Below are 15073 nucleotides of genomic sequence, written 5' to 3'. Positions count from 1 at the left end.
ACAAACACACTATCTAGTGATATTCTTTTTAACCATTATTAAGTCTCAAACCAGTTATTCTACTCTCTGGATCATCCAAAATTGGTTATTTATTTTATGTACACAAAACCTGAAATACCAGCCTTAAACATACTAATGGCATGTTCTACCTAAACCAAAAACATGCTAGGGTTAAAAACAGAGATACAGGAGTTCCTGTTGTGGCACAGTGGAAAAGAATCTGACTAGGAACTATGAGGTTGCAAGTTCGATCCCTGGCCTCACTCTGTGAGTTATGGATATGGCGTTGCTGTGAGCTGTGGTGTAGGTCGAAGAGGCAGCTCAGACCCTGCGTTGCTGTGGCTGTGGTGTAGGTTGGCAGCTGTAGCTCCGATTTGATACCTAGCGTGGGAAACTCCATATGCCGCAGGTGTGGCCCTAAAAAGCAAAAAAAAAAAAAAAAAAAAGAGAGAGAGAGACATATGGAAATAACATTGTAAGTTTAGTTATTATTGATTGCCAGCCACTTTTTTTTTTTTTTGGTCTTTCTGTCTTTTTGCTATTTCTTGGGCCGCTCCCTCGGCATATGGAGATTCCCAGGCTAGGGGTCGAATAGGAGCCATAGCCACCAGCCTACGCCAGAGCCACAGCAACACGGGATCCAAACAGCGTCTGCGACCTACACCACAGCTCACGGCAACGCCAGATGGTTAACCCACTGAGCAAGGCCAGGGATCGAACCCGCAACCTCATGGTTCCTAGTCGAATTCGTTAACCACTGCACCACAATGGGAACTCCAGATTCCTAGTCGCTATTAAACAGAATTAATTTCACTACCAATGAAACACTAAATAACAACTGTTTATAACTAAGGTAACTGTCTTTCACTCAATGATTCACTCACTTAAGAAACAAATCTCCTTAGGAATAAGACATTGAATTCTGTTGTGATTTAACAAATGGCCAAAAGACAAGCTGCTATGTTTCCCAGACCTGATGATAAAAAGAGACTTGTAGGTTCCAGTTTTTCTATGCTAGCAATCACTTTCATTGATTTTCATATGGTCTTCCCAAAACAAATGCCAAAATATTACTCAGGAATTGAAAAACATTTTAAGGTACTAACATAAAGGATTATGGTAATGCTGTAAAAACTCACTACTTTCAATACCACTAATTCAGAATAGCCAATGATGTTCCATTTTATGTTAGAAAATATTTACTTCACAGAAAATAGCAACTGAGCATAAATACTAGGGAAGAACATCTGAAATTTTTATTTATAATTATTTTAATTATTCAACAACTTTTTGAAGCAAATTAAAAACAGGATTAGAGATAAAACTTTTAAAACTATTTTATCTCTTCTTTAAAGCAGGTTCCTTCAGGAGGAATTTTTCAAATCAAAGTCAATTTACTGGGTTTCAACCATTATTTTTCTTAGAGTTAAAAAGAATTAGAAAACCCCAGTATGTATTCCCACTGTGGCGCAGTGGGTTAAGAGCCTGAATGTGGTGGCTCGGGTGACTGTGGAGGCGAGGGTTCAATGCCCAGCCCAGTGGGTGTTGGTGTTGTCTCGGCTGTAGCTCAGATTTGATCCCTGGCCTGGGAACTTCCATGTGCTATGGGTGTGGCCATTAAAAAAAAAAAAAAGGTATTTGTAAAAGTTTTACTTAAGTGTAAGTACACATGCAAATGTGTAAAAGGTCATCTGTTAGGAAAGGTTTAATCCAGGTGTAGAAGCTACTGGTCTAATGCCCCCTAAGCACTAGTCTAATATGAAGAATAATGTAATGGAAAGTGTAAAATGGTTTCCAATAGCACATCCTAACTCAAATGTTCACTTTTTTTTTTTTTTCTTTTTAGGGCCGCACATATGGGACATATGGAAGTTCCCAAGCTAGGGGTTGAATCAGGGCTGCAGCTGCCAGCCTATATCACAGCCAGCAATGTGGGATCCCAGCTGCATCTGCAACCTACACTGACTGCTGCTCATGGCAATGCTGGATCCTTAACCCGCTAAGCAGAGCCAGGGATGGAACCCACATCCTCATGGATACTAGTCTGGTTCTTAACCCACTGAACTATGACAGGAACTCCAGACATTCACTACTTTAAGTGTTGTACATCCTCCATTCCCCAGGTCCCCACTTTTCTACTGTTCTTCTGTTCTCTCCTAGCTGGTTCTTTAACTGCTATTATGTACATTACACACCAGAATGGAGTACGATTGAGCTTTCTCCCGAAATCCTTCAAACTGGGTAATTTCATCTCTTGAGAGAGAAAAGCAGCTGCCCAAATTTCAGAGTCTCTCTCCATATTGCCAAACCCAGGAATTTAAAAGAATAAGCAAAAAAAAAAAAAAAAAAGGATTTTATTCCTATCTGTGAAGAAAAAATAAATCAACGGAACCAAATCAACTGAAGTTACTTCCCCCCAAATTTTGACAAATCATCACTATAACGATACCTATTCTAAAGATTTTAAATATTTTTAACACGTTTTGTTTTTGTTTTTTTGCTTTTTAGGGCTGCACCTGTGGCATATATAGGTTCCTAGGCTAAGGGTCCAATCGTAGCTACAGCTGCCGGCCACAGCCACAGCAACGCAGGATCCGAGCTGCATCTTTGACCTACACCACAGCTCACGGCAATGCTCGATCCTCAACCCACTGACTGAGGCCAGGGATCGAACCCAAAACCTCATGGTTCCTAGTCAGATTCGGTTCCGCTGCACCATGGTGGGGACTCTTTTAGTAAAATTTTACATTCACTAAAAAGCTAGCCCAGACTGTTCATTCTGAAAGATGACTAAGACGTTGTTACCTGAACCATGGAAAATACAGGAATTTACAATTTCGTGAACCTTCTTCTGAATAAGCCCTCTTGTACGAATGATAATGAAAATTAAAGCTCCTAGAACTGGTGAAGCAGCTGTAAGAACAGTCATTATCATAAAGATCACACTATCTCTTCATACAAAGATGAAAATAAGGACACACTGCCATATGCTCTGAGTAATTATTCAAGCAGCCTGATGGTTTTACAATGAATCACCTCTCTCTCCTGATCACTCTGGTGATCTCTGTCTCAACGGAGAGTAACCCCCAGCCTTCCGGATGCTCCAGCCAAAAATTTTGGATACTCCTCATGTCTAAGGCAATGGTTTAGCTCTAATTTCAAAATGTTATATCCAGTATCTGGCTGCTTCTCCCCACCTCTCTCTCCAGGATAACTTCTTCCACCCTTAGGAAACTATTCTCCACACAGCACCCTGGGTTATCCTTTTAAATCATAAATCAGATCATAGTAACCTTCTGCTCAACACCCTGAAATGATTTTCAATCTCACTCAAAGCAAAAGCCAAGTACCACAATGACCTACCAGGCTTCACACCATCTGGTGGCCAGAACCATCCATCCCTACCACTTAACTCCCCTAATCCCTTCAGCCAGTCTCACTCTGCTACAGCCACCCCTCATCTGCTTATTTCTGAGTCAGATTTAGCATGCTCCTCCTTCTTCATGGCCTTTGCTCCTGCTATTCCCTCTGCTTAGACCAAACTTCCTGCAGATAACCACAACATTCATTTCTCCACCTTCCCCCAAATGTCACCTCAGCAAGGCTCTCCTTGACCTATTTAAAACTTATCTCTAATCCTAGCAATCTTCAACCCCTTTCCCTACTTGGTTTTTGTCCTTCATTACCACCAGATTATAAATTACATAAAAGCAGGAATTTCTGGCTGTTAGCTTCACTGATGTTAGCTTCACTGATGTACCTCTGGCATCCAGAAGAGTGCCTGCCTGATACACAAGAAGAGTTCAGTAAATATTTGTGGAATAGATTAATCAATCAAGTAGTGGCATATATTTTCAAGAAAAAAAATTTGCTTACTTGGGGCAGAACATACACAGGACAGTATTCACAGGCATTGCCTCGTTTTTACCAGCATGAGTGTTAGCATTTATTGAGCACTTACTCTGTGTGCCAGGTACTATACTGAGCACTCTCTACTTGCATTTCTTTTCTTCATCTAATTCTCACAATAGCCCCATGAGTTAAGTGTTATTGATCTTACAAAGTAATGGAAGCAAAAGTAAGATTTAGGTCATAAATTAGTAAAAGGCAGTGTAGGGTCTAGCAACCAAAATGACATGATGTTTCAACATCATGCTATTAATTGGTAGGCAACTGGCTCTTTAAAGCTAACATTTATTAACTGATACTGTCAGGTTAAAATATTTACTTGCAATGTCTTATTTAACTATTTTAATTCAAAAAAACGGAGGCCAACATTTTTAGTGGCCTATCTAACATACAATTTTCCCTTCTTTAATAAGAGAACTTTGACCTATTTTATTTGAAGCAATAAAATGCCTGGATAAAAGGCTTCATTTCATTTGTAAATGGCCAAATGTCATAGTTCTGTCCAATAAAACAGAAATGTAAGTCACTAAGGCTTCGGCAAAGAAAACCCTTTGAAAGGGAACCAACTTAGTTGTCATGTGACTTTGTCCTTTTACCATATTCTCCTGGCCTGGAACACAAGCACAAGGCTAGGGGTGGAACAACTATCTTGCAACTGTGAGAATTCAAGTCATGTGCTAAGTGGAATAGAGTGAAAAACTATGAGCCTGGGTGCCTGATGCACCTAGGCTGCCATTCCAGTTTTCATTTTATATAAAGGAGGCAAAAAAAGTATTTTACTAAGCCACTATTATTTGCTTTCCATTACATGCAACCAAATGCTATTTGATACAACCCTGTGAGGTTGTTAGCCCAATGCAGGCCTCATTGAAAATGTCACCATTGCTAAGTCTTCCTATCAGGGAGAGAAAATACAGTAATCATTAAAGCATCACTCTACTGATAGAACATAATGTCTTTCACATTTACAGAGGGGCTAGAGGTGGGATCCCATAATTTATATTCAGAAACCAACATCTTAGACATCAAAATGTGTGGCTAGTGAACAATTAACGATAATTTAAAAGGAGAGGGAAAGTAGGGAATAAAGAATGTAAGCTGCTTTCACCAAAGTGTCGAAGGTTAGTGAATTACACCTTCCTAAAAATAGATCTTAAAGAACAATTTTCTAAACCTAGGCTGAGGTAAATGGTAAATATTTACCGAGACTTTTCAAGATACAAGTTAACAAAACCTACACAGCACAGCCCTTGAAAGACTTCAAACCATACAGTAATTTACATTTTATGGCGATGCCTAAAATTAGGAAATGAAAGAAGAAACAAAGAATGTTGGAGATAACCACCACCATATGGAGTACTAAATTCTCACTAAAAGCTTCCTACAAACAATAACACTTAATCCATACAACAGCCCTAATGACATAGGTACCATTATCCCCATTCTACAGACAAAAAACTGACACTAAAACCAGTTACATAAGGAGTCCCCTCGTGGCACAGTGGGTTAAGGATCCAACACTGTCACTGCTATAGCTCCGGTCACTACTTTGATCCCTGGCTCAGGAATTTACGCATGCCACAGTCAAAAAAACCCCACAAAGACACACACACACAAAACCAGTTACAGGAGTTCTCGTTGTGGTTCAGCAGTAACAAACCAAACTAGTATCCAGGAGGACAAAGTTTGATCCCTAGCATCACTCAGTGGGTTAAGGATCTAGTGTTACTGTGATCTGTGGTGTAGGTAGAAGACATGGCTCGGATCCTGCATTGCTGTGGCTGTGGTACAGGCTGGCAGCTGTACCTGTGATTTGCCTGGGAACTTCCATATGCTAGGGGTTTGGTCCTAAAAAGACAAAAACAAAAAACAAAAAAAAAAAAACAAAAAACAAAAAACAAAACCAACCCAAACAAACAAACCAAAAAAAACCCAGTTACATAAACTGCCCAAGATCAAACAGGTAGTAAGAGATAAAGCCAGGGTTTGAATCCAGGTCAGTCTAATCCCAAAGCCCATACATACTCTTGCAACTGCTTCAACACACATCAAACACAGTAACCACCTGGTCAGAAATTCTAATACAGTAATTGGAGTTATGAAAGGAGCTCAGAAACACTGAAAAGATGAATGATTAATAGTGAGGCTAATACTACATCTTTTACGAATAAGCACATTTAAAGAACACCAAGGAGTTCTGTCATGGCTCAGTGGAAACGAATCTGACTAGCATCCATGAGGACGCAGGTTCTATCCCTGGCCTCGCTCAGTGAGTTAAAGGATCTGGCACTGTCGTGAGCTGTATTGTAGGTCCCAGATGTGGCTTAGAACTGGCATTGCTGTGGCTGTGGTGTAGGCTGGCAGCTGTAGCTCCGATTTGACCCCTAGCTTGAGAACGTCCATATGCCACAGGTGTGGCCCTAAAAATAAATAAAATAAAATAAAATAAAAATAACATCCAACTTTTGCCAAAGCATGATTAGGATGATAAAACTGCAAATCAAAACTACTATGAGGTACCAACTGACACCAGTTAGAACGGCCATCATTAATAAGTACACAAATAACAAATGCTGGAGAGGGTGTGGAGAAAAGGGAACTCTGTTGGTAGGAATGTAAATTGGTACAACCACTATGGAAAACAGTATGGAGGTACCTTAGAAAACTATAGAACTACCATGTGACCCAGCAATCCCACTCTTGGGCATATATCCAGACAAAACTTTCCTTGAAAAAGACACATGCTCCCACATGTTCATTGCTGCACTATTTACAATAGCCAAAACATGGAAACAACCTAAATGTCCATCAACAGATGATTGGATTAAGAAGATGTGGTGTATATACATACACAATGGAATACTACTCAGCCAGAAAAAAGAACAAAATAATGACATTTGCAGCAACATGGATGGAACCAGAGACTCTTATTCTAAGTGAAGTAAGTCAGAAAGAGAAAGACAAATACCATATGATATCACTTACATCTGATATAGGGCACAAATGAACCTTTCCAAAGAAAAGAAACTCATGGACTTAGAGAACAGACTTACGGTTGCCAAGGGAGAAGAGGAGGGAGTGGGATGGACTAGGAATTTGGGGTTATTAGATGCAAACTATTGCTTTTGGAATGGATAAGCAATGAGATCCTGCTGTATAGCACTGGGAACTATATCTACTCATTTACAATAGAGCATGATAATGTCAGAAAAAAGAATGTACACATGTATGTGTGACTGGGTCACCTTGCTGTACAGTAGAAAATTGACAAAACACTGTAAGCCAGCTACAATGGAAAAAGTAAATAAAATTTTTATTATTAAAAAAAAAGATGATAAAATTATTTAAAAGGAAGTCCTCTGAATTCCCAATCCATATGCTTTTATTATGTTCTAGGAAGAGAGTTATCTTTTCTCTGTAGGACTTTGCCAGAAAAAGTAAGAACAAAATAAAATGTGATATATTAACCCCACAAAGACAGTTCTAAGTAGCACATGTGGAAAAAAAATTATGGTTCAAATAAATGTATGTGCTTTGATGAGAAAGAAGACACCATTATACCATTTCCTTAAAATACAATCCTTTGAAAATAGAAAATTCAAAAGATGCCCCAAACCATTTTTTTCTAGACTTCAATGATTTGTTTCCTGGAAAAAAAAGAATGTAATCTGAAGAAATTAAAAGATTCATTTTAAAAACTAATTAAATCTTATTACAAAATACTGTATTCCAAACATTGTCATGGAAGCAAAGCTGGAATAACAATACACCACTTTATTGAGTCTTGCTACTTGTACCAGGCTGTAGTTCAAGGGAAAACTTTTTTCCTGTTAGGAAGATGGGGTTGGACAGAGTGCATGACGAGTGGAGTAGAAGTACATTATGAACTTTCAGGAACTTATTAATGAGCAAGAAAACTTTATTTATTTATTTATTTATTTTGGTCTTTTTAGGGCAGCACGCATGGCACATGGAAGATTCCAGGCTAGGGGTCCAATCGGAGCTGCAGCTGCCAACCTACACCACAGCCACAGCAACACCAAACCCCAGCCATGTCTTCGACCTACACCACAGCTCATGGCAACACTAGGTCCTTAACCCACTGAGAGCGGCCAGAGAGCGAACTCTCGTCCTCTTGGATACTAGTCGGGTTTGTTGTCACTAAGCCACAATGGGAATTCCAAGAAAACATTTTTTAAAAATAACAAAATAGAATGCACAAAAGAGATTAAATCCTATTACATCTAAAAGGGTTATCTGCAAAATATCTGCTCCTATCAGATTTTTTTCATTGTTAAGGCTATTTCCTTAGTTGGACTATGACCACCATCTTTGAACTACTCCCCAAAACCAATCAAAAGAAGATGCAGAAACAAGGGTCCTAGATTAGGCAACAGGAGAGTTGGATGCCAGGACTACCTCTGCCTGTAACTAGCTCTGACTGTACTCATTTTTACACTTCTATGTCTCAGTGTCTTTATTTGTAAAACAAGATGGTTCACTTTACCTCAAACATTACAGAAAAATTAACTCAAAATATATCAGTGGCTTAAATGTAAGAGCTAAAACTATAACAGAAGAAAATGTAAGAAAAAAAAATCTTTGTGGGAGGACTTCCTGTCGTGGCACAACAGAAACGAATCTGACTAGGAACCATGAGGTTGCAAGTTCAATCCCTGGCCTTGCTCAGTGGGTTAAGGATCTGGCGTTGCCATGAGCTGTGGTGTAGGTTGCAGACACGGCTAGGGTCCTGAGTTGCTGTGGCTCTGGCGTAGGCTGGCAGCGACAGCTCCGATTAGACCCCTAGCCTGGGAACCTCCATATGCCGTTGGGAGCGGCCCAAGAAATAGCAAAAAGACAAAAAAAAAAAAAACAACTTTGTGATGTTGGGTTAGTAAAGATTTCTTAGATACAAGATAAAAAGCAGAATCAAAAGAAAACAGTGATACCTTAATCTCTATCAATATTCAAAACTTTTGTGCTTTAAAAGACACCCTTGAGGAGTTCCCGTTGTGGTGTGGCAGAAATGAATCAACTGGTATCCATGAGGATGTGGGTTTGATCCCTGGCCTCCCTGTGGGTTAAGGATTCAGTATTACCGAGAGCTGTGGCATAGATTACAGATATGGCTCAGATCCTGAGTTGCTGTGGCTGTGGTGCAGGCCAGCAGCAGTAGTTCCCATTCAACCCCTAGCCTGGGAACTTCTATATGCCACAGGTGTGGCCCTAAAAAGAAAGAAAGAAAAGAAAAAAAGACACCCTTGGAGTTCCCACTGTGGCACAGTGGGTTAGGAATCCAACTGGCCCAGAAACTTTCATATGCCTCAGGTGCAGACATAAAATTTAAAAAAAAAAAAAAAAAAAAAAAACCTGAGAAAACGAAAAGACTAGGAAAAATATTTGATATCAGGAGTTCCCGTCATGACTCAGTGGTTAACGAATCTGACTAGGAACCATGAGGTTGCGGGTTCGATCTCTGGCTTTGCTCAGTGGGTTAAGGATCCGGCGATGCTGTGCGTTGTGGTACAGGCTGGCGGCTACAGCTCCGATTGGACCCCTAGGTTGGGAACCTACATATACCACAGGTGTGGCCCTCAAAAGACAAAAAGACAAAAAAAAAAAAAGATAACAAATGCTGGCAAAGATGTAGAGAAATAGAAACCCTCATACATCACTGATGGGAATGTAAAATGATACAGTCACTTTAAAAGTGTGTCCATTTTTTAAAAAGTTAAAACATACATCTAAAATATGATCTAGCAATTCTACTCAAGAAAGATGAAACATGTTAACATGAAGATTCGATGTAAATGCTCACAGCAACATTATTCCAAATAGGCAAGAAGTGGAAGCAACTCTATGTCCATCAAGTTGTGTCCAATAAAAAGGAATGATGTACTAATACAGGCTACATACAACATGGATGAACCTCAAAAAAATTCACACAGTAAAAGAAATCAAACACAAAAGATCACATATTATATGATCATGTTTATATGAAACATCCATAAAAGACAAGTCTATAGACTGAAAGACTATTTGTTGGAGTTTCCATGGTGCAGCAGAAATGAATCCGACTAGTATCCATGACGATGTGGGTTCAATCCCTGGCCTTGCTCAGTGGGTTAAGGATCCAGCATTGCCGTGAGCTGTGGTGTTGGTAGCAGACATGGCTCAGATCCCTGCATTGCTGTGTCTGTGGTGTAGGCCAGCAACTGAAACTCTGATTTGACCCCTAGCCTGGGAACTTCCATATGCAACAGGAGCAGCTCTTTAAAAAAAAAAATTTGTGGTTGCCTGCAACTGGAGTTGGGAATAGGGAGTGACTGCAAATGGACATGAGGCATCTTTCTGGAACCATGAAAATGTTCTAAAATTGGATTGTGATGGTGATTGAACTCTGTAAATTTACTAAAAAAACTATAGTACTGTACACTTAAAACAGGTAGATTTTATGGTACATAAATTGTTTTTTAAAATGAAAAAATATCATGCTAAATGAATAAAGTCAAACACAAAGGACTACTTTTTTTTTTTGTCTTTTCTAGGGCTGCACCCATATCATATGGAGGTTCCCAGGTTAGGAGTCAAATCAGAGCTGTAGCTGCTGGCCTACATCACAGCCACAGCAACACAAGATTTGAGCCATGTCTGCAACCTACACCACAGCTCACACAATGCCAGATCCCCAACCCACTGAGCGAGGCCAGGGATCAAACCTGCAACCTCATGGTTCCGAGTCGGATTCATTAACCACTGAGCCTTGATGGGAACTCCCAAGACTACTTATTATATGATCCCATTTATATGAAATGTCCAGAAAAGGCAGATCTATGGAGACAAAGTAGATTTGCCGTTGCCTGGATCTTGGGGTGGGAACAGGGACTAATTAATTGCAACCAGACACAAGGGATCTCATTGGGGTGATGAAAATATTCTAAAACTGGTTAATGCTAATTGGTGCACAACACAATAAATTTACTAAAAATCACTGAATTTTATACTTAAAAATGGGTAAAATTATACCTCAGAGTAATGTTGTTTTTAAAAATAAGGTGGTTAAGCACAGGTAACTATACTCAGTATCTTGTAATAACCTACAAGGGAAGAGAATATAAAAAAAGAACACAGATATATGTATAACTGAATTATTTTACTGTACACCTGAAATTAACACATTATAAATCAACTATATTTCAAAAAATTTAAAAAAAATAAGGTGGTCAAATCACATTGGCATTCTTAACTTTTTATACACAGACCATTTCGAGAATGAGATGAAGATTAACCCTATTCCAGAGGGCTAAGCCTCCCTTTTGTCCACTCACAGACACCCTCTTGGTCTGAAGACACCAAATTAACAAGTCTCTCAAGCTCTAGAGCCTTGTGCCACCTTAACAGCAAAGACATTAAAAACAACCACAACCCAACTCTTCACCCTAGAAAGACGTACTCCTTATCAGAAAGAAAAGCAAAGTTCCTTTTCTAAAATGACAGTGACCCCCTTTCTTCACTTTTTAGAAATCATTTTGGAATCTCCCTTTTAATCCCTTTCTCCAATATGAAACTGACTGAGGGAACAGAAGCAGTCAATCAAGACAGGGATCTAGCTAGCTGTTTTTACAACCAACCAGTACACATCAAAGACCCAGCAGGAAGGACCAGATCCATGAAGTGGCTTAAGGAAAAAGTTGTGATGTCTTTCAGATAAAACTCAGCCCAGATTTGTTTCGAAACAAGAGGCAAGTAAAGTGAAAAAAAGAAATGTGACGAAGTTTCTTTAAATACAGGCAGAATGCAATAAACACTCAAACCCCACAAGACCAGCTAAGGGGTTTTCATCCACTCTTTGTTATAAAACTAATTTTAGGACAGGATGCTGAGCTAGCAGAGTAGACAATCTCCTTCCTCCAACACACAGGGGTCTGCTCCTATCAGTTGTATTGAGCTTCTGTTTAGCTGAACCCACCCCCTTCTGATTTCTAAAATCACTGGATTATTGTTGTCCAACAAATACCCGCCTCATCCCTGGCCCCCACGCTCCCTCAATCACTGTGCCTCTCAGAGAGAATTACAATCCATGTTTGTGCAAGTTTTGGTTTCTGCCAACTGGTATTCCCAGGACCCCTTCAAACCCATTTCACACAAAACAGCCAGACCCATCAAATCATGTCATGTTCCCCTTGAAGGCGCTCAATAACACTTAAAATAAAATTCCAAAATCCTCACCTTGGCTGAGAAGGTCCCTAAGATCTGGCCCTTCCCTTACTTTTCTATCCTTACCAGTCTTCGTTCAGGTCCTAAAACACACCAAGCTCCTTCCCTCCTCAAGGCCTTTGCATTTCCTCATCCCTCAGGAAGGAAAAATCTTCCTTAGGCTCTTTAAGACGGTCATCCTTCAGTGCTCAACTTCCATGTCAATGCCTCGGAAAAAACAACTTCCTTGAAATCGCCCCGACTAGGTCTCTAGGTTATTCTCTATCAGAACTTCTTGGTTATTTCCTTCCTAGCACTTGCCAAAACCTGTCATTCTTTTTATTTGCCTACTTATCTAATGTCTACCTCTGTAACTAGAAAGTCAATTTCAAGCAGTCGCAAGTTGTCTACAAAGCTCAGTGCTGTACTTGCAGCTTCATCTGGAGAGGATCCCTGGCTCCATCCCAGCAACGCCTGGCACTTCTTACAAGGATGCTGAAGTGAACAAAAGCACTCTATCCCATCACCCCCCAAATAGGGGGCCGTGTCCCAACTGCAATACCTCACTTCTCGAAGCGCCTTGTAAAGGCCTTTCCGACACCTGCACTTTTCTCTCCCAAACACACCTGTCGCTCAGGTTCAAACATCAGTCAGTACGCAAATCTCTTGGGAGCCCCTCAAACCCCACCCTGCCCCGCCGCACAGGAGCGCCACTCAAAGTAGCCTCCCTGCCTCGCACGCGCTGCACAAACGCAAAGCCTCACCCACGCGCCCTACCTCGCCCCGGGCCGCTCGAGTGCCCAAAAATATCTGAGGGTCCTGCCCTCCCCAAGCTCCCGCGTGTCACCCGCCGCCCAACGTAGCGCCTCCTCCCTCCAAGGCGACAGCTCTTACCAATCACCTCCTGCAGCTCATAATCGTCCTTGTTGATGGACCAGGGCAAGGCGCTGGAGTCCTCGGACATGACGGCGGCACCGCACTCGGTTCTCCCTCCAACTCGCTGACCTCTCCCGTCTCCTAGCCGCGCCTCTCCCCACCCCCAACCGCTGCTGCCGCGCCCCCACCAACCGCCTCTGGAACAGCCACTGGTCGGACGGCGCCTGGCGGGGGGTGTCCGCGCGGCAAAGCGGCGGTGGGCTCGAAACGCCGGCAGACCTCGTCTCCTGTTCCTCCGCGGCTGGCACTCCCCGGCTCGGCCCAGCGCCTGGCCTCGGCCTCCGCTGCTGCAGCGACACTAGCTTCGCCTGGGCCCAGCCCCTCCGTCCCGCCCTCCACCCTAGCCCCACGCACGGGCCAAACTTTCCCTTCTCCCTCCACCTGCCGACACGCAGCGCGCTGACGTCACCACGCCGGGCACGCCTCCATGGGCCACGCCCCCAGGCGCCATATCAAGAGTGGCTGGATAAAAAGCGAAAGCGCTTGGAGCTCGAGGAGGAAGTTGACAAGGGGAGGGAGGAAATGCTTTGGCAGGAGTTCGGCAAGGAACTCGGAAAGCCAGAGAAGAGCCTTAAATAGCCCAGAAGCTTTAGCCACACTAAGCATGGCAACTAAAGGGCGGTCGAGTAGAGGGGGCGGAGCCACTTCTGGCGGCTGGGGCACGTTGCCGTCTCCGCCGTCGCATTCATTGGCTTATTTGAGAAGGAATCAGAAAGGCAATAGGCGTGTGTGGACGTCACTCATAAATTAGTCCTGCCTCCAGGCGCTCGGCGCGCGGTTTGGCGACAGGGCTCCGATCTTTGGCGATCTCTGGTATCTTGATTGCTTTGCCTGGTTCCGCCGAGTGACGTCGCGGCGTAACCGTCACACCCTCAAGACGTGCAAAAGGCTCCGCAGGGTGTGGAGAAACCCTAGGGAGCAGCTGGGTGGGGTAACCTGGGAGTGTGGACGACTGCCAAATAGGATAAAAGGCCTTTGGCCACGGGACTGAGTGGAGCCGGAAGTTCACCGAAAGTGACGACACTTTCTAGGCGGAAGTTTTCTTTGCAGCGCGCGATATAGCATTTTCTCTAACCTTACGGGGCAGGAAGGGTGTTCTGTCCCTTCTAAGCTTTGGGTCGGGAGCTCAAGTGAGCCCTTACCTTGGGACCTCAGAAGGTTGGCATTTTTCCCTTGATGTGGCTGGAAATACTAAACGAGTGAGGTTTGGCCCACGGTATCTGAGGTCATTTCAAGGGCCTTGACTTTTGTGTGACCTCACTGAACTTAAGTTTTCTCAAGTTGAACACTTAGGTCTTTGGGGGAAATTAATGAGGTGAAAATTGAACGCGCTTGGTAGAATGGAGACGAGAGTATCGATGTGGGTCAGGCTCGGTTGTGAACCCCTCTGAGTTGAACATCTTTCAGACCTGTATTAGTCATTAAGAACCATACCCTACCAGGCACTGGAAACCTTGTGCAGGAAATCCATTGACCACAAAACCAAAGCAGTCAACTGGGAGCTGCAGAACGAAGCTGTTAGCAGGTTTCCACCTGGTTGGTGGCATTGGATAATGTTTCACAGAGGAGACCCTGAAAAGTTCACATTGATGCCAACAGGAGGAATTTGAGAGGCTAGAATATCCAGTCACGGCGAAGGTGCTATTGTTCCCATGTCTGAAAGCATAGCACAGGCCTTGCTGTAAAGATTGGTTTCAGCTGTTACTACTGACACCTTTATTGCCATGTGTTTCTTGCCTTTCATTTGGCAGGGAGAAGAGAGATGGGGATCAGATCTGTCAGGAGATAAACCTGATGGTAGAGATTAGAAATCTCAAGGTTTTGGAGTTCCCTTTGTGGCTCAGTGGGTTATGAACCCATCTAGTATCCGTGAGGATGTGGGTTAGGCTTTGCTCAGTGGGTTAAGGATCTGGTGTTGCCATGAGCTGTGGTGTAGGTCGAAGACACGGCTCCGATCCAGCGTTGCTGTGTCTGTGGCATAGGCCAGCAGCTACAGCTCTGATTCATCCTCTAACCTGGGAATTTCCATATG

General features: G+C 42.5%; 1 protein-coding gene across 4 annotated transcripts in view; it reads right to left on the bottom strand.

Annotated features, from left to right (window-relative positions):
* Nucleotides 1-13432, bottom strand: part of OXSR1 (oxidative stress responsive kinase 1) — a 96167-nt gene extending 82735 nt beyond the window's left edge. For all 4 annotated transcript variants that reach the window (XM_084987082.1, NM_214342.2, XM_084987084.1 and 1 more), the window contains 1 exon segment: nt 13000-13432. Coding sequence is in view for 3 of the 4 variants with exons in the window: in NM_214342.2 (NP_999507.1) it covers nt 13000-13069 (70 nt within the window). In the remaining variant the exon portion in view is untranslated.
* Nucleotides 13433-15073: the final 1641 nt, after the last annotated feature.

This window comes from Sus scrofa, chromosome 13, assembly GCF_054392235.1.
Source record: "Sus scrofa isolate SSC_HxYL_T2T_F1_AM1 chromosome 13, Sscrofa_HxYL_maternal_Yorkshire_Landrace_v2.0, whole genome shotgun sequence".
NCBI classification, from domain to species: Eukaryota; Metazoa; Chordata; class Mammalia; order Artiodactyla; family Suidae; genus Sus; species Sus scrofa.
The sequence above is the reverse complement of the archived record's forward strand: the minus strand, read 5'-3'. Positions and strand labels throughout refer to the sequence as shown.